Source organism: Agelaius tricolor, unplaced genomic scaffold (assembly GCF_023055355.1).
Source record: "Agelaius tricolor isolate 1412-34295 unplaced genomic scaffold, bAgeTri1.0.p SCAF_9, whole genome shotgun sequence".
NCBI lineage: Eukaryota > Metazoa > Chordata > Aves > Passeriformes > Icteridae > Agelaius > Agelaius tricolor.
This window is the reverse complement of record NW_027269269.1, coordinates 29,330,828-29,354,959: the sequence shown is the minus strand read 5'-3', so window position 1 is coordinate 29,354,959 and position 24,132 is coordinate 29,330,828. Positions and strand designations below refer to the sequence as shown.

Below are 24,132 nucleotides of genomic sequence, written 5' to 3'. Positions count from 1 at the left end.
CAAAATACTTTGTCTCTTCTATTTACTGTTATTTACACACTGTATGATCTTAAGCATGGTTATATGCGTCAGGTGAATTGTATTTAACCCCTGCTACACTCACAGCTTGAGAGTCAGTAGTGTGTGTGTAGAAGATGAGAGAGGTGTGACAGTAACACATTTTCATTTCCAAAGGGTGATCTCTGTGGAAATCTGTCTGCCAAATCTTCTGGTGTGAAATTGTGTTGAACAGGAACATGCTATTATGGCTTGACTTGCTCTTTCCACATTGAAAAGATGGTAACACATTTCACTTACAAGTTGTTGTGGTCTTTTATTTCTTTCCCGTTTGTTGCTTTCTTCATGCAAGTCAGAGATCCTATTTAAAATCCTTATTAGGAAGTTGAAATCAAAGATTTTATGTCAGCATTATCCAAACAGGAGACAGGACAAAAAGAGGCTTTGCTGCTAGGACTACTATTGCTAAATCAAGGAATAGTGTTCATTCATTCATTGTAAAGGGAGTTCTGTTAAGCCCTGAGAAAAGCACCAGCAAGCAACTGCATTAATGAAGTGCAGCTTGTCTTTAAATACTGACTTCAGATTTGTTCAGGATAAAATGCCTACTCTCACAGTAGCCATTCATTAGCTGAACTGAGCCTCTCTTGAGCAAGGCTGTGTGGCCCAGAGGTGACTGCGAAGGCCTACAGGCAGCCCAACTCTAAATCCTGGTTGGGTATAATGAACAAGCAGCCTTCCCAGAGAAAGTGGATTGCAAGCCCCTGGGGTCAGGTGAACATGAAGAATGCATTTCAAACTCAGTACTGTTTGATCTAGTATTGGATGGTGTAAGATCCCATGTATTTTCTTCCTAAATCTTGTTTAATTCTTGACACAGGCATCTAGTAAGGAAATATCAATGAAAAGTGGAGCATTAAGGGTGCTACTTCCTTAGTGCTACCTGGGGAGATAGGACCAACTTTTGTCCTTATTTTACAGAAGCCACCCATCTTCATGGCTGGTTACAAAAATGTGCTATCCTACCTCCTGGCCTGTATTAAATGAACAGCTGAAATGTACCTAAAAAGTGTCTTCATCTGTCTGTGTTATTTTTATAAGGAAAAAATTGGATTTTCACAACCTAAATAGCACAGCATGTAAAGGATTCTCAAAGGTTAAGTTTTAGTAATTCCTTTAGAATGAATAGTATTTACTGCTAAGTGTAGTATTTACTTCCAATGCCTGGAAGTAAAGTATCATGTTTGTTTCTGTTGTACGCCTCCTAAATATAGAAATGGCAATATAGTAGATAGGAAATATGTAATGGGTTCAAAACCAACAGTGCCATACTTGTCTAAAGTGAAAACTATATGGAAGGGGGCAGAAAAGGCAGCATTTGCCTCTTTTTCTAATGAACCTCTTGTGATGTGCAACTGCAGATATCAGAATGCACCAGTGAAGACCAGAGAAGGCAGGAGCTTGGTCAGCTGGAGGAGGAACGCATAGTAATACTGAATAACTTGGAAGAACTTGAGCAGAAGATCAAAGATTTAAATGACCAGATGGATGAATCCTCAAGAGAGGTATGAAAATATGGTTTTGGTTTTCAATGTCTTGGCTGTTACATGTGCTTCCATAGCAGAAGTCTGATGGGTTCAGCAAGTACAACATGAGGGAACTCGTGGATGTGTGTAGTCTTCATATTCTGTGCTTTTTCACCAGAATCACAAACTTGCCAATCTCCTGCTATAAAGGGTATTTTTTCTCTAGCTGGGGGATGCTTATAATGCTTGGATTAGCTTTTCCCAGTTGTAACCATTACACTCTGAAGTGGAATTGGAACAATCTTGCTTGTTTAATGGCCACTCAGTTAATCCAAATACCTTGGGTCACTTGGGAGTTTTATGGTGGTATCTCCTGTGACTGTTTAAAGAAAAAGGAAGTGAGACAACTTCCTTTCAATCTTCCTTGGCTTTACAGTGGCAAGGGTAGGTTGGCACCCTGTTGAGTTTTGGAATCTCACAGTTGCAAACTAAGCTGGCCAGGCATTTGGGTTCTGCCTGGGAAAGAAACAGCTGTTCCAGAAGGGTTTCCTACGGAGCCTCGGCACAGAGACAGCATCATAACAGGAGATAGCACAGAGAAGAGTTAGAAAACAAAAAATTTTGGAAAAAAGAATCTTCAAGCTAAAGTTGGTTTGGACTTTATTTTGCACTATTTTATGTGCAATTTTACTTTTTCTCAAATTTGTGACCTCTTTTTAACTTTCGTGGCAGAAAATCTTATGGTTTTTTTTTTTATCCTCTCCTTTTTAAAAAATATTTCTCTCTTGTGAACAACCTCATTCCCCTCCCCCTAAAAATAATGTGTATTGAGATTTTTTCTGAATCTGGACTGCTTCTGAAAGATGTTTTGTGTTCCTAGTTGGATATGGAATGTGCCCTTTTGGATGGGGAACAGAAATCTGAAACAACAGAGCTGCTGAAAGAAAAGGAAATATTGGATCATCTAAACAGGAAAATAGCTGAACTGGAGAGAAATGTTATTGGTGAAAAGACAAAGGTAATTCAGTCATTGTAGCCTGCTGTGTTCTCTGTTACCCTTGATTTTCAAAATATTTTTATATGGTTAATATTAATGGAGCTTATTTGATGAAATACTGCCTGTAAGTAAACTTGCTTCATAAATAAGGAAGAAAAAATTATTTTTTCACTGTCATTTCCCTTTCACAGTATTGTTTTCCAAGGTATGATTGACAACCAAAAGATAGTAAGCCAAAATAGAAAGACCTGACCTACTGTGAAGATACTTTTATTAATAAAAACACCCCATATAGGGCTTGTACTTGGGCTACCTGCTGTTTAAAAGAACAGTATTAATTGAACTGTTCCCTCCTTTATATAATTTGGAGGGAAAAAAAAAGAAATTATTTTCTCAGCAAAGGAGCAAAATGAAAAAGGGTGCAGTTTTTATCTAATATCATATAGAATACATAGTATAAGACATCCATCAAGTATGTAATTTTAAAGTCATTATATTGTTTTGTTTGCTGACTGACAATTTAAGTACTGAAGACTATTCCCTCTGTAATTAAGTCTCAGAAATTAATTAGTTTTGATATACAGTCACATACTTAATTGTTCTCAGCTACACAAGAAACAGATAGGCACATATTTGCAAAATAAGATAGCAGTATAAGATTTTAAGTGCAGAAATGGAAAGGGCCTGCAAGATGAAATTGCATCACTCAAGGCAGGGAGTGCTGGTTCCCTCCAACAGGCTTTTTGCTGGCCTCTTCAGGCATGCAATTCCCTTCTCCACAGGGGATCTGCCACGGCCAATAATACCTCAAGGTCAGGAAGCTTTTCCAGGGATTTCAGCCAGCATTGTTTCCTTTTAAAATTTTATCCTCTACCTCATAATTTAGACCTGTCACTTGTGGAATTGCTCTAGCTAGTCTCTCTTCTTTTCTTAAGCTTTCCAGAAATATCTGTAAGTCTTCTGCATTTTTTGCTTAGAAAAACTGCATGCTTTTAGCATGTCCACAGTTCCCATTCAATTCACATTTTACAGCTTGCATTGTTTTATTCTGAGCTTTCTATCCTCAATTTCTGCCTGCCCTGTGAGGAACCTGGCTGCTGTTTTTTGGCTCTGCTTATCAAGCTTGTGTCTGAAATGGAGAATGGTGCTCCCACGTCTCCACTCTGTGGGGAGACAGTGCACATCCAGTTTGAGTTTGAACCTCCCTGAACTTCCCTGTCTGCACTTTTCTTTGTGCTTGTGTACCCCTCACTGATCCTTCAGCTTTCAGTGTTGCCTGTGGTCACATTTTAAGTTGCCTATGGGACATGTTTTATACTTGATTTTAGCAGAAAGATGAGTTCAGACAGGGTGTGCAACCAGCAGACAGGGTGTGCAACCAGATGCCCTTCAAAAGAATGCGGCTGGAAGTTTTGGTTGGTAAGCAGTAATAAATAACACGTTCAGAAATTCAAGAGATCTTTAGTATTGGCTTTCCAGTAGCCTGAAAGTTCAGTTAAACTAATGGAAGTTATTGTAAAATCTGGACGAAATTTAAATTTCCTTGCAGCCATCTGTTAGTGTGTAGGTAGCAAAAGACAGGTCTAGTTTAAATTTTCAGGTGAAATGAAACACAGAAAGCAGCCTATAAAAGGCACTTTTTGTTTAAAAGGCAAGTTCACTCAAAACATTTTTTTCGGTATGAGGCATGGCACTATTCAGATCAGCTACAAAATTATAGTTGTGTTTTCTTTTGTGTTCCTCTTTGTTTTAAACAAAGAAACCCAGTGTGATTGTGTGCTGTAAATGTCGAGCCATGGCTCAGTTAATACTGAAATTATCTTTGCAGGAATACACTCACAGTTGTTTGGTTTTTGTTTTTTGGGAATATGTCTGAAAGCATTGCATAAAAGTGAAAGTTGAAAATACAAATGGGAGATGGGCTTCTACAAAGGGAGTAAAGTATAAAGTGACAGCTGAAGTGTTCTGGGGAAAGTAGTGTCAGCCAGCAAAACAGATGGCACTGATCCTGTCAACAAATAAAAGTTCTGGCTGGCTTGAAACAGTAGCATTTTTTAAAGCTTGATTATTGTATCTATGTTGACGTTCAAGCAATGCAGATCTGCTGCAAGATAGTCAACATCTTGACTCTGTAGTAATACAGAATCAGCCCCCACCCACAGAAAGGGGGCTCAGGTGGAGGTGATAGGTAGTCCCTTTTGCTGAAATAATTTCATACTTAGGACAGAATTAAGGCTTGGGTTTTGACCAGAAGTTTCCACTCTGCTGATGGTACTTTTTGTGTTATGTCTTGCTAAAACAAGTGTCCCAGTGTCCACTGGTTCGTCACAGTTTCTATTAGTTGCCTTAATGTTTCACCCCTACTGATAGCTGAGGTCTTGGTTTTTGGTGGGGCTTCAAGGCAAGAAGCTGTTGGGGTCCCATATCTTGAACAGTGGTTACATTTCTGCCAGGGTAAGGGAGTGATATCTGAATACACCACATGGTGTTCGTTATCTGGAGGTGAGAGGGAGAGTTCATTTGATGGCAGGGGCATTAGTGCTGTATATGATGTCATTCGTCTCTGGAGCAGCTTGAGCATCTCATGGAATTTGCCACTGATCTTGGCACCTGTTTGACAGTAAACTCCTGCCTTCTTGAGTCTTATCCTTACCCGTACACCTGTTTGGAAAACGTGTGAAATTCTTAAAAAGAGAGATAATAAATTACAATCTAATTTTTTGGCCATGTTATGTACTTGAAATGAACTGTTTGTAGAAGCTCTTGTACTACCTTCTACCTAAGTATTTAGGATTTTTTTTTAAATGCCCTGTGCATGTTTCATTTAGGTGATGACACAAAGTTTTCCCAACTTTTTCAGAGTATTAAAGCCATAATTTTTAGTCCTTGCAAGGCAAAAGAATTGACTGGAAAACATACTGGAAGTCAGAAGGCAGGAGTGAGTTCAGGATTGGGCTGTCAGTGTGCTCTTTGCTGTGGTGCAATATCTCTGTGTCCCAGCCCCTTGCTTGTAAACCAGGGATGTATTTTGTGAGTGGTTTGTACATTATGCATTAAGCTGCATGATGGTCTCATCCGAGTCCCATGCTCAACCCTCTCAGATCACGAGGCAGGACTAATGGGGGAAGAGGACAAATGAATGAGTGGGGAAGATGATGTAGTGCTCACCCTCAGGGTAGTTGAAAGCTTTTCCCTTGCCTTTGTGATTCTGCCACCACACACATTAGAAGGAGTGAAGCACCTTGTATTGGTTTTCTGGGTTTTGAAAATCAGAGCTATGGGTGATTGCCGTTTCAAAAAGATGACAGAACCTTTCAGCACCCCTGCTGGACTTGGGATAGTTCTCATGTGGTACCTGGCCTGTCTACGACCTACCAGTGCTGTCAGGACTCAGTTGTCCTGGCTGGAGTAGCTACTTCCAGAGCTGGTTCACATGGCCTGTGCTTTCAGCTATGCTGGAAACCATGCTAGCATGTGGAGAAAAGTCCAACTTTGCCTCCTTATCTGGTCTTCTTGAGAACAGCTTCCTTTCTTCATCCTTTCTTCTCTACAGAAAAAGGTGATGACCTACATATGTGAATATCAGCTGTTAAGCTGTTAATCACAAGTTCCATTTATGCAGAGAGAGCCCTGATAAGTCCTTACTAACACAATTTGACAGATCCAGCTTGAAGCTCTCTGGGAAAGAGCTTAGTTATGGCTCTTGACAAAATTACTTTGAGCACAGCTTGCTAAAGAGGGAGCTGAGCTGGGCAGTATGTAATAAGTTAGTTACCATTCATACAGAAAAAAGAAAAAAGAACTATTATGAACCACCTTCTTCTGTCTTATCAACCTGCTTCTTATGCTCCTTTTCTTATGCCTGGCATACCTGTTATTTTCTTCTCTTAATAGCTTTTGCCATGAAACTGACTGGAATTTAGTGACAAAGAATAAAATTGTGGCAAGTTTCGTGCATCTGTCCTTAAAGAGATAGAGGAATGCAAGAAAGAGTAGTCAGAAAATACAGAAAAGGAGCATGTACAGTTTGCACAGGAGACACTGTTTTATTTCAGTGGGGTTTTCTGGTCAGTTATATGTAATTACATTTCTCAGAAACCTCTGAGACTTGTGAGACTAGCTGATTCCATACTGAGAGGGACTGAATGTGCATGTCTGAAGTCTAGTGCGGTTTATGAGAGGTTGCTACCTTAAAACATGATGATTTATAGGTGAGTTGGACTGAGGAAGATCCTGGAGTATTTCAGACTAGATCATGGAAAGTATTAGAAGTGAATTATTCTGCTTGTTGGGATTTTTCTTTCATTTGCCTTGTAGGCTTCTTTACAGTTTCTCTCTGAAATTAACACATACCATGGGGTTTGGAGGGGGATTTTTTTTTTGTTTGTTTGGGGGGGTCTTGGGGGTTTTTTGTGTTATTTTGGAGGACAGGGAGATTTGGAACATTGGTAAGCAAGCCCAAATCACCTAGCCATACAATGCATATCACAGTGAGCTGATAAAATGATAGGTTTCTTACTTTTTTAGGGAGGTTTTGCCCAGTTTTTAACTAGATTTTCAAGAAGTTTTCTCTATTTCGTCCAATTTACTTTAATTTCTTCAGAGTTTCCATGAGTTTATGCAGAAAGGTTGGTTCACAGAGAATATGGACATGCAGCCACATGTTGGTCTACAATTTTAGCCAGCCAGCCTGCATGCAATAGCAGACTGGGATGGAAGACAAATTGAAAAGCAGCAGCTCTCTGCAGAAAGGGTGTGGAAAACCACTAAGGCTTAAAGTAGCAGCATTGATCAGGTATAGGGCATTGTCAACCACTGGAGACAGCACTGGAGCAATTTTGTTTCTCCTTCTTCCTGTTCCCATTCCTGTAGGGGCTATGATTGCCTTTAATACCATCCTTTTCTCTCCTCTCTGTCAGGATCATCTATGAGATGTGTTGTGTATATATAGTTTGGGGTTTTTTTGCTCTTTCTTTGCTCTTAAATCAATTTTACCAGATCTAAAGATTGGTTTCCTTTTCTGACCTGTGTTGATAACTTATGGTTGGTTTTCATACTGTGTATCCTCTGCTGACATCCCATCGCTGCCTTTGGGGACAGTGTCACACGTCAGTTCTTTTTACTGCTATCCTCCACAATTCCCTGAAGTCCTCCAAAACTGATCCAAGCATTGCCCAAAGCATGGTCAAACCCCAAGTCAGTCCTGCTTTGTATTTGGGCTGACCCCACATTTGTTCATAATGTTCATGTAGAGGCAGACCATAGGCCAAGTTGGGCAGTAGGCTAAGACCGGATGTTGCACTTGTTTTCTCCGGAAATAGGATGTTAAGAATTCAGCCAGACTACAGCTGATGTGCCTCTGGCATTCACACTGGGGCTTTCTGCAGAGAGGTATTATGCCAGCTCCTGCCGTTAAATGAGCATGAGCAGCAGGAGCATGGGTTCTGTTCTCAGCTGTGCTGCAGTTGCTCTGGAGCAAACAGATGTGGAGTCAGCCACTGACCTGCCTCAGCTGCATCTTACACTTGGCTTGCAAGGTCACAAATCTTTCCCCTTCTAGAAGAACTTGTCTTGATTCACTTATAGAAAACACTGCATGAAAAATTTCTCATTCACTTCTCTCTTCTCATTCTCATTTAAATGTTTTTTGTAAATCAAATGGACTTCACCAGTGCATAGCCTGAGACATCAGCGAACTTAACTCCACAGCTACAAAACATGTAATGCCTCTCATTGCTGAAAGTGATATTTCCTGTTAAGACTGCACATTTTGAAGGGAGCCAGTTTGGTGGAATCTTAGCACTTCCTATGCTATAAATAGACCAGATGAGTATTGCTTTCAATCTCAAAGGAATACATTTCTAATTTTTTGAGGCATGTAACAGTATCTCTGGCAGGATTCTCAGGGAGTTTTATCCTTGATGATGTCTCCTCACACTTGAGGTTTGACTTGCTTGTTGATGAATGAGCAGGCTTATAGCAGTGCACAGACATTTAGAGAGCTATTTATAGCTTCAGAGGCACTGCAGCTAAGGTCAGAGAAGTCCTTGCTGCTTTGGATGGCTAGGTGGGCAGAAAAGGCAAGTGTGTAACAAGATGGAAGACTGTGGGCTGAATGTTAAATGGACAACCGAGTTTGTGAACTACCAGTTTATTCATAGCTTTCCTTCTGTATTGGAAGTAAGGATGATTCAGCAAACGGGGCTTCTTGGGAACAGCAGTCTGGAGGTGACATCACAGGAGTTGCATGCTTCTCCCTCATTGTGCAGCTCCCTTGTGCTACATCCTCTGTGTTTCTGATGCCTGCTGCTGCTGTTGTAAGACAGAGGCTACTACAGGAAGTTCAGGTCATAAAATATGCTGGCTCAGTTGCTATTTTCACAAGCTTAATAAAATATACTTGTGTTCAGCATAATGTTCATCTGATTGTATGAACTGAGAAGCTGCACATGTAAATGAACATAATGGAGCTGGGACTCTGGTTGATATTGGACTTGTATAAAGATTCTTCCTGTTGTTATTATATACTGGGAGAACTGAATCCCAGCTCCTGGTCCCGCTTAGAGATAAAACCATAAAGAAAGCAGGCAGCTAATAAATGTTTATTACTATACCTCTGCCATACATAAGGGTTTGAGAAACATGTCAGGCATAGCAAAGAGGAAGTTTTCCCACAGTTTGAAATGGCAAGTGCTGTATACTAAAAGACATTCCTTCTCTATGGCAAAGGGTGATGCAATGTCCAATCATACAGTATCTGCTGTACCACACATTTGATTTCAAAATTAAATAATAAGTGGGACTGGAAAGAGTGGAAATGAGTATATGCTATGACAGAACTCAACTGTTCTTGGAGTAATCCGAATACTACTAATTTTTGAGTATTAAGGGGAGCTAGAGACCATCTGGAAGGAGATGCATTACCACAGAACAAGAAGTAGGAAAAGAGAGCTCTACAGGTGCGATGCTAGAAGATAGCGGAGAGCCTGGCTTCAGGAACTTACTTGATTATTTTTGCCTGGCATATCAGGCATAAATTGTTTTTTTCCAGTTATTAATTGCTGAATTTGAGAAAATGCATCTGCCATGCCAGCCAGTGAAAGACATTGAAAAAATGCTCTGTGCTCTGATTTATTGGTTCCCAAACTTTGGTCCATAGATAAATAACAGTCTACAGCCAAGCTTTAAGTGATGTGCAGCCAGTCTTTGGAGCAGTGTTGCACAGTAATTCATGTAGTATTTGATTACAAAGATTAAAAGGCCAAAGGCTTTGGAGGGTGAGAAGCAGTGTTCTGGGTACTGCTGCTTGAGTGGAACAAAAGGAAAGTTGAACTAGTTGAAGGAGACCAGGAAAGCTGTCCCCTGTGATCCCCATGGACAGGTTGCAGTTCCTATATCCTGAAGCAAATTTGCTGGATCACTTGATGTTTCTGCTGCAACAGGATTTCCTGGCCAAGAGTTATTTCTTTATAATGCTCTGTCTCATTCTGGCTTTTCACTGTTTGCTAAATGTATTTATCTGTACAGAGCCACACAGGCATGAAATTGTTTCTCCTAGGAAGCTCCATTTCTCTCTCACTACCAAACTACAGTCATTTTCCATCTACTTTGCTTTCTAAAAGCTACTCTTTCTCAGCTTCATCAGTTACCTCACTGACATGGCTACAGTTCTCTTATTTATTTTTTTTCTTACATTAGGTGAGACAAGTGTTTGGGCGAGGGGGCTTTAACAGCATCATCCAGGCACAGGTCCAAAGCACAGTGATGAGGGAGAGAAATAATCACTCCCACTAAAATGATGAATGTTTTGCTTTGATTCTTTTGCATCCCACCACTGCATTTCAACTAACAAGGTTTCTGTCTCTGACCTGCGTGGTTCAACTGTTTAGTAAGGTTTTGCCACACGCTGTCATAATCACTAACAACTGCTTGGGTTTGAAGGTAATTGTCTTTATTTTCTGGTTCATGCTTCAGGAAAAATTAAAACTTGATGCTGAGAGGGAAAAACTAGAGAGGCTTCAGGAGCTTTACTCCGAGCAGAAGACGCAGCTTGATAATTGCCCTGAGTCCATGAGGGAACAGTTACAGCAGCAGCTGAAGAGGGTCAGTAGCAAGTTTCAAGATTGCACTATTTTTTTTATTTTGTTGATTTTTAATTTTCTTTTTTTTTTTTTTTTTTTTTGTAGCTAAGTGTAACATTTTCTCTTTCAAGGATCCAGTGTCTGAACATATTTGCAACTTAGAATTGTAACAGTCATGAGGGTTATGGCTTGCGGTTTATTTTGTGGAATGCTTGTAATAGATTATGTGTGTGATTGCAAACAAGTAACATGCAAATGTGTGGATTAGAAATCATTTGGTGTTGAATGTTTCTAAAGCTTTGCATCACTTGCCTGTAATTAGCCCTTTAGGCCTGTTTGGTGATGTGGAAACTGTTGTGATGTTTAGATGGATGGTGGAACATCATTCTTTATCTGTGTGAGCAAAGACAGGAATTGGCCAGTAAATTACCATCTCAGTGAAGCTATGGATAACTTCTTTTTTTTCAATATATAACTTAGCTGTTAGCCTTACTTGTAGTTTGAAAAATTAATTTTGAAGATTTACCACTTGCTAAAATAGCTTTATTTTGTTCTATATTTTCAACAGCATCACATTGGTATAAATAAACTTTTCACAAAGTCTAATTGCAACTTGATTTTAGTTTGTATTATTTGTAAGCAAAAAAAATAGAATATTGGCAGTGAAAGCACCCTTAGTTTCTGTGAAAAAGTCTTAATATTCATTAGCCTTAAGTAGTTTATACAGCACATATAGTTAGCTTTAGTATGTGGGGAAAATAATTTTAGAAGCATCAGTATGGGACGCTCAAGAGGCCATCTAAAAGTTAAATCTTTTTTTCTGTCTTGAGTATTTGTATTAGGAATAAAGGCTGTAATAGCAATAATGAAAAAAGGGCTTTTTCTGCTTTATAGGAAATACTCTTTAGATGTTGTTTTATTTGCAGAATTCTATTTTGTTTTTTCGAAGAGCAAAAAACAAGCCCAGCTCTGGAAAAAACAATGTTAAATTCTCAGTTGCTACAGAAAGTTTGCTTGTTTTGAGACAATTAAAACTTTTGTGTGTTATCTTAAAAAAAAGGAAGAGTATTATGTAATGTCTCATACATATTAAAAGGAGAGGAATCTTCTCCTCCGCAGTCACATGCTTGAATGTATTAATTCGTGAGATGCTGCAGTCTTGTTGCTGTGGGATGGTAGTAAATCTCTTTTCACTGCTGACCACCAAGATGTTTCTAGAAATCTGTTTAGTTAAATTTTTTAAAATTATTTTTTAATGATTTTTGTTCCTTGCAAGTCATCTTAATAATGATTTTGGATTTGAAAGTGGGACAAAACTTGAAATGTGGGGATATGGTTGTGTCCAGTTAGTTCTATTGCATATTGTTCCAGGCCAGTTGTAATGGGAGTTTGCTGTGGCTGCTGTAGTCAATACAGTAAAAGTTATCAGTGAATTAGTGCCCAGTAGCTCTCAAACTGATCCCAAAATGTGAGAGCAGTCATGAAATGATTGTAAGTATTTTACCCAAAACAGAGAAAATATCTTCCTGAAAAATAACTGGGGCTCCCAACAAAAGAAGGACATGGACCTTTGTGAGTTCAGAGGAGGCCACAAAGATGACCAGAGGGCTGGAGCATTGCTCTTGTGAGGAATGGCTGAGAGAGCTGCATTCAGCCTGGAAAAGGAAGGCTCCAGGGAGTCCTTACAGCTCCTTCCAGTACCTAGAGGAGTCTTCTACAAAATTGGAGAGGCACCTTTCAAAAGAGCTGGTAGTGATAACCCAATCACATTAAACTGAAAGAGAGGAGGCTCATATAAGATGTTAGGCAGAAATTTTTCACTTGGAGCTTGGTAAGGCTCTGGAACAGGTGGCCCAGAAAACTTGTAGGCTCCTCATCCATGAAAATGTTAAAAGTTAGGGACTTTGGATGGGACTTTGAGCAACTTGGTCTAATGTAAAGTTCCCTGTCCGTGGCAGGGGTTTGGAATGAAGTGATCTTTAAGGTCCCTTCCAACCCAAACCATCGTGTGAAATACCTTAGTCTGCAACATGTTCTGTTGTGCTACTTTACTGACAACGAAGAAGGCACGAAGGAGACAAATTCCCTGAGGGTTCTCTGGGACTTCAGTAATTTTTGCCCAGGGGAGTGGGCAGCCAATTTCACTATAGCAGTTGGCTGCAGGGTGGGGCTGGAGTTTGGGTTGGGGTGGGCAGATGACGAATTCTTGCTTCCTTGTACCTGAAACACATATATACTCTCCCTGTTGGGCAGGAAGTGTATTTTAAAGGCCCCCAGTCGGCTTTTTCATCATCAGTTCCTTCTCTGAAGTCTGTTCTATTGCCTCAGTAGCAATTACTGTTGTGTACAATAGGCTAAATTTACTGGCTCTCATGGCCCAGGCAAAGCCTTTTGGTATTTTTGGGGATGCTGAAGATGTCTGGCTAGTTCTGTATTGTAGGTAACAGCTTTCCTGTAAATACCCAACACCTTTGCTTTTGATCTCTTCACTATCTCCTACAAGTGAAGAGCACATCTGTGGAGAGTAAGGGGAGGATATTTGTATTCCATGTATGAACTTGAATTCTTCAGTTTCTGCATCCTGTGTCTTTCTCTGGTACACTAGAATCTGCTTTTGAATTCCTTTTATAGAGACCTGTCTTAGTAGTAGCTTATCTTGGCCACTAACCTTTGCCTTAGGTTGAAATAAGAAAAGGAACAAGTTTGCATTGTTCCCGGATGTAGGTTTTCTTGTGTAGCAAGTCATGTGTCTGTTTTAGAGAGCCTTTCCATTTACTAATGCTGCAATTATTGAATACACCCTTTTCTTCAGCACTCTGAAACTTATAAGCAGGAATTCATATTATGAATGCACAGATGTTGCAGGAGGGAAGATTAGCATTAATTTCTTGTGCTGAAAAGCACCATGATTTTATCTCATATCCTAAGCGGAGAGCAGGTGTGTTCTTATTTCTTGGTTCATTTCTGCAGCATTTGACTTCTTCTTTTTCTGACAACACATGGTATCAGTTCAGGGGAATGCGTAAAAAGTGGGCTGATACATTTTCTGAAGTATACTGTCTGCACCTATTGGCTAGGGTGGATGACTAGAGTCCCTAATTGCACAGAGAGCAATTTTCAGCAGTTAATTCCATGTGCAGTTCTCTAGTTTGGTTGGAAAGCAGCTGTCCTCTGAGTTTGGCATGTGACAACCTCACCAGGTGGGTTCAGGCTTTGGTGGTGTCCCAGCCAGGCTACAGCAGAGCCCAGCCAGCTCGGGAGGCTGCACTTGGCTCTGAGTGCTGCAAAACAGCTCCCTCACAGTGCAGATGCTTCTTAGCAAGAGGCACAGTAGGAGTGATGGAGAAAGCAACATCAAAACAATAATTAGCCCTGTTTACTCTCTTATTATGCAAGAAGGTCATTAAAAGTATTGAAATCCTGGTGAGACATGTTGTAGGAAATATATAAATATAATTTTAGGTTGATGTTTGTGTTTGTTTGTAAGTACCTCTACTGTGGTGTCAGCAAAAGCATTATTATGTTTTTTTATATTACCTTTTTCTCTTTTTTCCTTAAGGATGCTGATATTCTGGACATAGAAAGCAAACACTTTGAAGATTTAGAATTTCAGCAGCTTGAACATGAAAGCAGGTTAGATGAAGAGAAGGAAAATCTGACACAACAGCTCCTGCATGAAGTAGCTGAATATCAGCGCAGCATTGTCAGTAGAAAGGTAACAGCACCAACACTCAATTAATTTGTTCTTTGTTGTTGAGCATAAGGGCAAGGAAATGGATCTACAACCTGCCTATCTGCAAGAAATAATGCAAAACATTCCACTTTGAAAGAGTTTTTGAAGCAGAGAATGCCCCAGTAACATCCTATACAGATCAAATAATGCGCTTATCCAAGAAGAAAGAAATTAATAATATTTCATGCCCTGTTTGCATATTTCATATGAAAATCAAACCCCTTAATTTGCTCAAAAAAAGTACCAAAGTTTTGGTTTTTTCTTTTTTTTTCCTCTTTAAGAAAGGAGATTTGTACTCTCTGGACAAAACTGCAGTTATTTTAGGCTTGTTAATGATTTTGCTGTTAAATGTTTTTGTTAAAATAATAGTAGAACAGCAAATTAAGAAAATACAGTCATTTTAAAAATTAGTTTGAAAGGTGCTATCTCAATCAATTAATACCACTTTTTTCAGAAATCACAGGTTGGATCTCTAAACCAGTTCTGTTCAGTATATGGATGCTTGTCACTATATTATCAAAGAATACATGCAATTATTCTTTTGTCTCTTGAATAAGTTTTCTCTTTACTGTCTAATTCTTATTTAATTATCTCCTTCAGAGCAGTGAGCTGTCTTGTACAAACATTTTCCTGCTGCTTAGCCATGCATATGAATAAGTGAACTTTCACGAGTAGGATCTTTGCTGCAGGTTGTCTTGAGATTTGAAAATAAATAATGTAAATTGTGATTTTCTTATATTAGGAAAAGGTTTCTGCTCTCAAAAAACAAGCCAATCATATTGTCCAACAAGCACAAAGAGAGCAAGATCATTTTGTAAAAGAGAAAAACAACTTAATAATGATGTTGCAAAGGGTAAGTATTTTTTGTCTTTCAAACATTTTTGGCAATAAAAGAGCATTTCATAGAATAAAAGAATGTAGAGCAGAAGAAGAACATCAGTTGTGCAGAAGATAGCAAGATGGTAATAATGTGACAGACATTTACCTTTGAAAAAAAAAGGAAATCTTTTGCAGTCAGTCAGCAGGTATTCTTAAGAGAAACACTACTCGCATTTGATAATCAAGAGTGTTTTAGAGGTGCCCTCTTTCCCAAGGACTCAAGCAGAGGCACCCGCCCACAAGCTGGAAGCCTCTGTTCCCTTTGTGGCTAGTGGGACTCTGCACAGAGTGCTCAGATTTTTGGCTTTAATAGCCCCTGTGAGGCCATGAGATGAGTTACTTCTCATCAGCTAACATCTGGTTAATAAGAAGCTGTCATGAACCCTTCATGTCCATTTTATGTTTTGCTTTTAATCCTGAGAGAAACCATGTTTAGCTCACTAAGCAGAATCATCATTTTCAAAATGCTGAAGGAGCACTTACCTGGTTTGGCTGTGGTTGTTAAATAAAGCATTTTATTTGTTTTTTGTTCTATACCTCCAATTTTGTTCAGTGCTGTTCTAAAAGGACAAAGCTGAAGCTCTGCTCTGTAGTTTCAGTCTTCAGTGTGTTTCTTCAGATAGTAAAGGAAATGGCTGACATTTATTTTCACAACTTGGCTGTTGTTATTTAATATAAAATGTCTGGTTTTAACAGGAAAAAGAAAATCTCTGTAATCTGGAAAAGAAATATTCCACACTTTCTGGAGAAAAAGGATTTCCTGTCAGTCCCAATAGTCTGAAAGAGGTAAATAGCTTCTCTGCTTTTGATGTTACCATAACTAACTTTTAATAATGCCTCATACAAAAGCACTTCAGTATGTAGTATTGAGTGAAGTCCTAGTCATCAAATCTTTGCAAAGTAATTTCACACCATTTTTTAAACTTATTCGTAGAAGGCTAGATTCACTAGTGAGCAAAAATAGCTTCTCTTGACATTCTTCCAAATGTAACTGGTATCATTTTAATCTCTTGCTGTGGATAAATTATTGGTTTTATGTGTGTGGAATGTGTGTGTATGTCTAATTTTCTCAAAATAGACAATTAAACCTCTTGAAGTGAAGAAGAATTAGATCTGGGAATAACTGTTCAATTACAAATACAATTTGGTCTTATTTTTGCACTGTAGATTTTATTATTGCCTCCCCTCCCTCATTCTAAGACCCTTTACTAAAGCCTGACAAATGTACATTTTGTTCTTTTTAAAAAGCATTGATTTGAAGACTTCAAGTTATTGTGATTCTAAGATATGTATTGAGCTATTTATTTCACTTTTTTTGAACAGTTAGAGGAAGCAGAAAATTTAGCATTTAAAATACACTGACAGGCATATATAGCTGCTTCATTAACTTCTTCTTAAGAGTTCTGACTGAACTTGCTGGATCTGCTTGTCTTGAAGCCCTGGCCAAGGTCTGCCACATATAATGATGTAGGTGCCACTCTGGGAAGTTGGGCTTTCGAAGTCTAAAGCAACCACAACCTTTCAGCACCTGGGAACTGGGGTCTTGCTTATATGATCTCCAAGTTCCCAGTGTGCAGTTTCACTTGTCAGTGGGATTGAGCACCCTTCCTTTCTTGCTTAGACTTGCAGTGTCCTAGGTTGTGTTCTGACCTGGACATCCGTCCTCCCACCAGAACATCTGGCAAGTCTAAGTTTCATTTGTTTCCTTTTGAGATGGATCTGCCCATTCTCTCACTAGAGAGTGGGTGCTGTCTGGTTGGTTTTTCTCACACACACTTCATGGCTTGTTTACTCACATACTTCAAACTGCAACTATACTAAGTGAGGCTACACTCTTTTTAAAAAGAAAAGGATTATTTAATGGTGTCAGTCTGATCACCGCAGTGAAGTCAATCAGGACTTGCTCCAAGGCAAATAAGAGAAGGAACAGCAAGGGTTATCTGTTTCATCCTCAGTGTTTCCATGGGCTCTGTCCTACAAAAAAACACCTTTGTCAGATGTCATGTTTGTCTTGGTCCAGTTTAATTCTTCTCTGACTGTCCTGGCACTTTTGAAAATCAGGCACCAAAGACAGGCTTACAGAGACTGCTGGAACAGCAGTTCATTTCACCATAGGGTTGCTATTCATCACTTGAGTCTGTGGTCCAATGTTTGCCAGCCCTCTTCACCAAAGCACATGCTTGTAACCCTCTGCCATCCGTTGTGAGTTCGCTCACAGCCTGCACAGCAAGAGTAACACTGCCTCAGGTACTTTACAGGATGCTTATCCTGCTACTTAAATAAGCAAGGAAAATCAATGCTGTTTAAAAGTTCAGCATTGAAAAAATTACTTGGATGACTAATCTGACTTGAAACCATTTATTTAATTAAATGTAACAGGGGTCTGAGCTAGTGCAAAGCACAGTCATTTGTTCCTTACTTAGTTTTTTATTCCCCTTCTAAATCCTCACTGGCATTGTGAGTCAGAACTGAATATTCTTCATATAAAGGTGAAAGTGTTTATATCTTTATTATTAACACAATATTGCATTGCAGAAGTGCTGAGTTTTGGTTACTGATAAACTGCCACTACAAGATAGTTAAGCAAGTTTTATGTTAATTCCTTCTGGATTCTATTTTACTGTACTGTAGTCATATGCTTTGAGAGATAAACTTTAGTATCTTAGCCAGTTTCCTCAATTAATGGCTCATCAAATAATATGAGAGTTAAGATTTGCCTCCTATTTGTAGAGTGCTTTGTTCACTCTATGATACATAATTTTACAGGATTGTCTTCTATGATTGAACTAACTGATATCATACATTGAAAATTGTGCTAATAGATAGTAATCTTGATATTTGTTTTCAAGTTGTCTTCTATGATCATTGGTAAATTTAGGCATTTCTAAAAAGAAGTAGTATAGCAGTCTGTGCCTTCTCTTACAGAATTGCTGAGGTATATGTTGGTGCAGTAATAGAAACACAGCCCTTGCCAGACACTGTCAGGGTGAAAGCAGCTTTACATCTTGATTTAAAAATAATCATATTTCTAGCTCTTCTTTATGGCATTGCTTCAACAGTGATTTACTCTTACTTTTGCATAGCCTTGTTTTCTATGGATTAGAAATTAGGACATTTTACTTTTTACAACCTGGTATCCTATGCACAATGGATTAGAATCCATATTTTACTTTTTAAAAAACATTTGTGCAGTTAACACCAAAATACATGCAATAACCACATTTTGGCCTCAAATCTTAAATCTGCTTGCATAAATCTCAGCAGGCAGCAGCACACTGATGGTTTCTGCCATGCCTCAGTCCATCACTTTCTGTATGACTGCTTAATTAAAAAAAAAAAATAAAAGCAAATCGTAATGGCTGCAGGCTAACACTAACAGCATCTTACCCGGTTCTTCTGGTAACAAATAAAAGTTAGAAGTGTCTTCCAGGCAATGCAAATGGAAGTTGTGTTAGTGTAATTTCTGAGAACAGCTTGTCCTTATAGAAGTTCTTCTCAGTTCTGTTAGTCATTTGATTTACTCAAATTAGCCTAATATTTAGGCAAGAAACAAATCAGGTTATTTAATCAGAAACAAAAAAAATTAAGATCTCAGAATAAGATTTATTCTTCCATTTCACCCAGTCTGCTTTCCTGAGAAAGAGCTATATAATTTCTAAAGGGTATTTGCCTTTTAGTAAAATCTTTTGGACACTTAATGTTCATTTGCATTTTGATTACACAAATGTTTCTGGAATTAAATTAAGAACAATTTTCAGAATCCAAGTATTTAACCTTCAAAAATCTTGATGCTAATTTTATTTTATTTATGATTAAGTATTTCAATGATAACAAATATTTGGCTGAATCACTCTAAACTAACTTTCATTTTACTGGATACATTAATACTCTTGCATGTCTTTTTTGGCTTTTGCTCCTTTTAACTTCTGAATTCCTCCTTTTAGGGCTATATCAGTGTAAGTGAAATTAGTGAGCTGTATGGCAATTCCACGAATATATCCCCTTCCACTCAGACCCCCTCAGATGTTGAAGCAGTTGCCACTGAGCCTTCCACGGCTGTGCTGACGAGCCAGCCACAAAATAAAGAGGTTTGTTTGAGAGACTTTTCCCTTTGTTTGCATTGTTCTTTCATGGCTGCCTTTTTTATTTTCTTTATTTTTTATTTTTTGGTACTTCAACATGTAACAAACTGACCCTAAAGCAAACTGCCTCTGCCAGTTACCAAGTTAGATAACAGGTTAATAGTAAAGCTGAAGGACTGCTCCAGCTTTAAAGTGTCTTTGATGAGGTAGATGGGACCCTGAAGGCCAAAAATCGTGAACTCTTATGACCCAAGCAGCACTAAGCAACAAACTTTGCCTGCCCAACACTACAATGTAATGCACCTTTGGGAAACCATCTGTGGACAAGCTTATGACAACTTGATTAGTGGTGTTCAGGTGTTCATTTTGTTTTGTAGCTTCTTTTTCTTTTCCCCCTGTAAGGTGGTAGAAGAATATCTTGAATAGTTGTGGGAGATTAATAGCTTCTACACATCTTAGCTATTCCATGGAGTCTGTCCAGTCTGTTTTCTAGCTTACTTTCTCTTCCTCATTCTTTGTGAAATTTTGAATAAATCCCCTTTTAAAGGAATGGAATAACCTTATAATTGTAAATTCACATACTTTTGCATTGCAATACATCAGAAACTGATTTAGAATTTGGTATTTGTTTGCTGCTTCTGGTAGCTCAGTATGCCTTGACAGTTGCAATAGAGTACACCTCCTTCCTGCTAAACACTCCAACAAACACAGTGCTAAAACTGCAGCTTTTATGTGCCGTATCTTTTGAGAAATTCCAAAAAGAAAACTCTGTGTGTAATTTCTCTTTTTTCTATAAAGCTAAGATCACCTCTCTGTTCTGGATTTGTGTTTCCTCACTCTCTTTCTCCTCGCTCTATTGCTCAACTTCTATCAGTCCATTGGCCTGAGGTCATGGCTATTCATGTAGATCCTATTCCTTTATCTGATACACCTCCACCTCTGCCAGCTAAGAAACACTGCAGGCAACAACAGGTAACGGATTCAAAGCTGATAAATTGGGATTGTTTTGTTTTGTTTGCTTTTGATATGATGGCCATAAAGTTGATTTATACATGAGGACTTTAGTGTGATATTGTAAGTGGATTGTGCTTGTAGAGTGTTGCACTTAAACGCACTGCTCATTTAAAAATTAACATGATGTATTATAGAATGTTTCTGGAAAAAAATTCATCTTATAATGCAGAGGCAAATATTAATATTCAGGACTCATTGTAACTTTCAGAGGACTTGCAGCAATAATGTATGTGTGAAATCCTAAATTAATTTTTCATATACATTTGAACTATGCCTTTCAAAAGTTGTATTGGTTTTAAGCCACCAATTCATTAGAATAACTTCTAAGAAAAAGTTTTCCTTTATAATTGAGTTCCACTTGTAAACTAGACTTGAATATTTAACACAAAAGAAAAGGTACAGGGACATGTACATACAATGTGTACATGAATTTAATGCATTTTTAAAATCAGTATGATTTTAATGTGATGGAAAGCACTGTGAAGTAGGAGGTGCTCTGTATGTTAGATTTTGTTTTTTCCAGACTATCAGAATTTTCCATATAGAGTATAACTGAGCAAGTGCATCAATTCATTTTATCAAAACTGTAACAAATTCCCCATGAAGCATTTCAGAAGCCTGGAGGAGCGCAAGAAGCAGCACAGGGAGGGCACGTACCTGAGCGATACTCTGCCCCGCAAGAAAACAACCCCATCCATGTCTCCCCACTTCAACAGTGCCACGCTGGGACGCAACATTGCAAACAAAGTACGTGCCTGCTGCTATTTACAGCCTTCCAGCCTCTGCAGGAAATCCTGCATTGGGTTACAGGGAAGGCTGGGTAGCACCCTAAGCATTATGTAACCCCCCAAATTCACACATGAAGCTGACTATGAAATGACTTGAGGGTTATTAGCAAATGGGAATGTATGTGAAACCATCTGTACTTTCAGCCATTCTTCTGACCTCTGGAAATACTGTGCTGTAGAACATTAATCATAAATACACAATTTCTGTATCAAGGATTATAATTATCGACTGGTTTAAATTGATTCTAGAGACACAACTTGTTGTTTTCTTTCCTACTGAAAGCCTCTAAATGGTAAAGATAAAGTTATATATAAAGGGGAAATACTCTTTATTTTTGATGGTCAACCAGCAAACAGCAGGAGGGTGGAGGTACTGCTTTGAAAATGTTTTGGCCTAATAGACACTGTACACAGCTGGCTGATTGATATGACATCACACTAATATCCATGAAAAAGCACATTATTTTACCATTGCTGATAAAAAAAAATCTTGAAATACAATTTTAAGCACATATTTACAAAATTTCCTGCAGGGACATTTACCATTAGTACAGAGCAACAGCTGTGGCAGCGTACTTCCTCACTGCCTGGCAACCATGACCAAAGAGTCGGAGTCAAGAAGGATGCATAAAGGTAAGACCTTTTAATTGTTGCATTTAAAATTAGTGTTCTGTTTTTCAAAAATAAGCCTGAAACTAGTGTTGCTATGATCAACAGGCCTGCAAAATAAAAGTTTACTTCTTGGTGACAAAAACAAGCTCTAAATGTAACTCATTTTTTTTATATTGGCATAATAAGAAGTTAATATTATTATGTAGGTACATGTGTAGTTTTTAACTACATGGTCACCAAATATAATCCCATAAACAAGAAAACTATATTGAAAATACACATTATGTTAACTAGGTAATTTCTGCAAGTGATTTTGAAGCACTATATTACATGTTCTTTCTTCCCTTTTTTTAATGTTGGGATCTTAAAAATTGTTTTTCACAGGCACATGTTTTTGTCTGGATAAATTCCCCAGAGAGAGATAACTTTGAGGAGCTGTGACTGTGATATTATAAGTAATCTTGAATATTTGGGCTACAAAACAGAAAGGGAGAGAGCTGTTCTGTTGTTGTTAGATGGCTGGGTTTGTTAATAGGGACACAGCAATTCTGGATCCAAAAAAAACTACAGCTCTGAAACGTGATCTTGTAGGCTATGGGATTCTGTGTCTGCTGTGTGTTGACTTGAGTTGATACATATATTTTTTGGCTTTAGTGAGATATATCATTCATAAGTATCCCATCTTCAAAAAGAGGGACTCCTCAGTGCCATCTGTCAGTTTATTTTCTTTCCAGCATCTGCATCACCATTATCAATACCAGTGCAAGAGGTCCTTGTGTAGAACTGCACTAATTGAGCCTGAGCTGAGCTAGATCCATCTCATTGTTACAGGACTTGTCAGAGCTTGCAGCTGTTAAAGGTTGCAGTGACTGAGGTCAGTCATATGCACGAAGATGACTCAACACAGGGATGGAACAAGCAAGCTGGAAAAGGATCATGACGTGCTCCTTTCCAGAGCTGATCCTGTTGTGATTTGTTGGTATTGAGCTTTAGCTATGCGGCAGGCCTTACAGGTTGGGGCTAACTTATCTTTACATATTTCAGGTGCAGTAAAAAAGGAGCTTCATGCTCATCTTGGAAAGTGTCTTCGATGTAATGTGTGTGCAAAGATGGAATAGCTGGCAATTATGTTCAAAGTCATCATTGTGATGTTATTTCAGTCTGAAAATCAAGAGGGATGTTTTGTCTAAACTCTAACAAGAGATCGAGTATTTAAAATTGGAAATACTTCTGTAAAATTGTTGCAAAGAGTGTTAGTGTGTGCCCTGAAGCACAATTTTAAAGTGTTATCAAACCTAACACAGGCAAGGGTTTTAAAAATAAATCACTTCTAATGTTTAATTTTTTTGTCACTGTGCAATTAAGACAACCTAAGAGGAGGGTCAGATTTCTTGTTTTAAGAGTGGGAAAGAGAGACACCTCACAAATCAAAATGAAATTATGGCCTGAGAAAAAAAAAGAAGCAGGGGAGAAGGAGAGAGATGTATTCATTGGGGCAGGTGGCATAGCACTTTTCATATGCTGTTGAGGAATCAGGTGCTATACTGCTTGTCATACAAGTTGGCTGTTATTTTTTGAAAGATCCAGCAGTTTGAATGGAAATAGAAAATTATGAAGAGAGGCTTAAGGGATTAATTTGTACTGGGAAAGAGAACAATTCTAGATGTCGTTTTCTGAAACATCAGCTTTGCCAAAGGGGAACAGTGCTGCTGACAGGTGCTTTATTTGAACTGTCACAGGATTTTCAAAGCATTGTTAAGAGGAAGGATATAGGAACACAAGGATCATTTGTGGCATCTCTTAGTAGTTACTAAAGTGTTCATTCCCTTTTTGTTCAACCTCAAGCTCCTTGAATTTATTGCTATTGGAGGAACTTGAAGAGTGTAGCTGCTTTTGCATTGCAGTTCCACATTTCTAGGTTGGGGAAAGCTCCTTTGTCTAGTTAACACACCACAAAAGCGTTTGCAGGGCTCTTTCCACACTGCAGTGCAGAACTCAGCAAGGACAGGAATATCCAAGTCAGGTGGATGGGGTAAGATCCCAGAGTATTTCAATCCAGCTATACAGAAGGGCTAGAGAAACAATCTTTAAGCACCTTTCATTCAGCCTTACAGGTCCTTAATAGAAGTTTCTTTGTTGTTTGAGCAGGGAAGGGACTGGGTTTGTCTTGGTGGGATTTCTGGTTTCCCCTCACACTTCACACCCATACTTAGCACATGGAAGGAAAACAAACTTTCTTCAAAGTCAAAGGTAAAGAAAGTCCATTTCTGTGGAACAATGAGATTTGGGTAATGTTCTGAACATGTTGTATACTGCTTCAACACACCACACAGGACTACTGAAATGGAATATCATTATCCATTAAAACTATGAAATCTTACTTGTCTTCCACTAAAGTCAACAGGACTAGAGTCTGAGTAACT

At 38.6% G+C, this 24,132-nt stretch overlaps 1 protein-coding gene across 8 annotated transcripts in view; it reads left to right on the top strand.

Moving 5' to 3' along the window:
• PHLDB2 (pleckstrin homology like domain family B member 2) overlaps window positions 1–24,132 on the top strand; it is a 63,833-nt gene that overhangs the window by 24,397 nt on the left and 15,304 nt on the right. For 4 of the 8 annotated variants that reach the window (XM_071433448.1, XM_071433450.1, XM_071433449.1 and 1 more), the window contains 10 exons: window positions 1,419–1,562; window positions 2,404–2,541; window positions 10,495–10,623; window positions 14,161–14,316; window positions 15,077–15,187; window positions 15,910–15,999; window positions 19,158–19,301; window positions 20,094–20,267; window positions 20,916–21,056; window positions 21,631–21,730. In XM_071433448.1, coding sequence (XP_071289549.1) covers window positions 1,419–1,562; window positions 2,404–2,541; window positions 10,495–10,623; window positions 14,161–14,316; window positions 15,077–15,187; window positions 15,910–15,999; window positions 19,158–19,301; window positions 20,094–20,267; window positions 20,916–21,056; window positions 21,631–21,730 — 1,327 coding nt within the window. The remainder of the gene's footprint in view (window positions 1–1,418; window positions 1,563–2,403; window positions 2,542–10,494; window positions 10,624–14,160; window positions 14,317–15,076; window positions 15,188–15,909; window positions 16,000–19,157; window positions 19,302–20,093; window positions 20,268–20,915; window positions 21,057–21,630; window positions 21,731–24,132) is intronic. The other 4 variants (XM_071433452.1, XM_071433453.1, XM_071433454.1 and 1 more) reach the window with 4 other exon arrangements.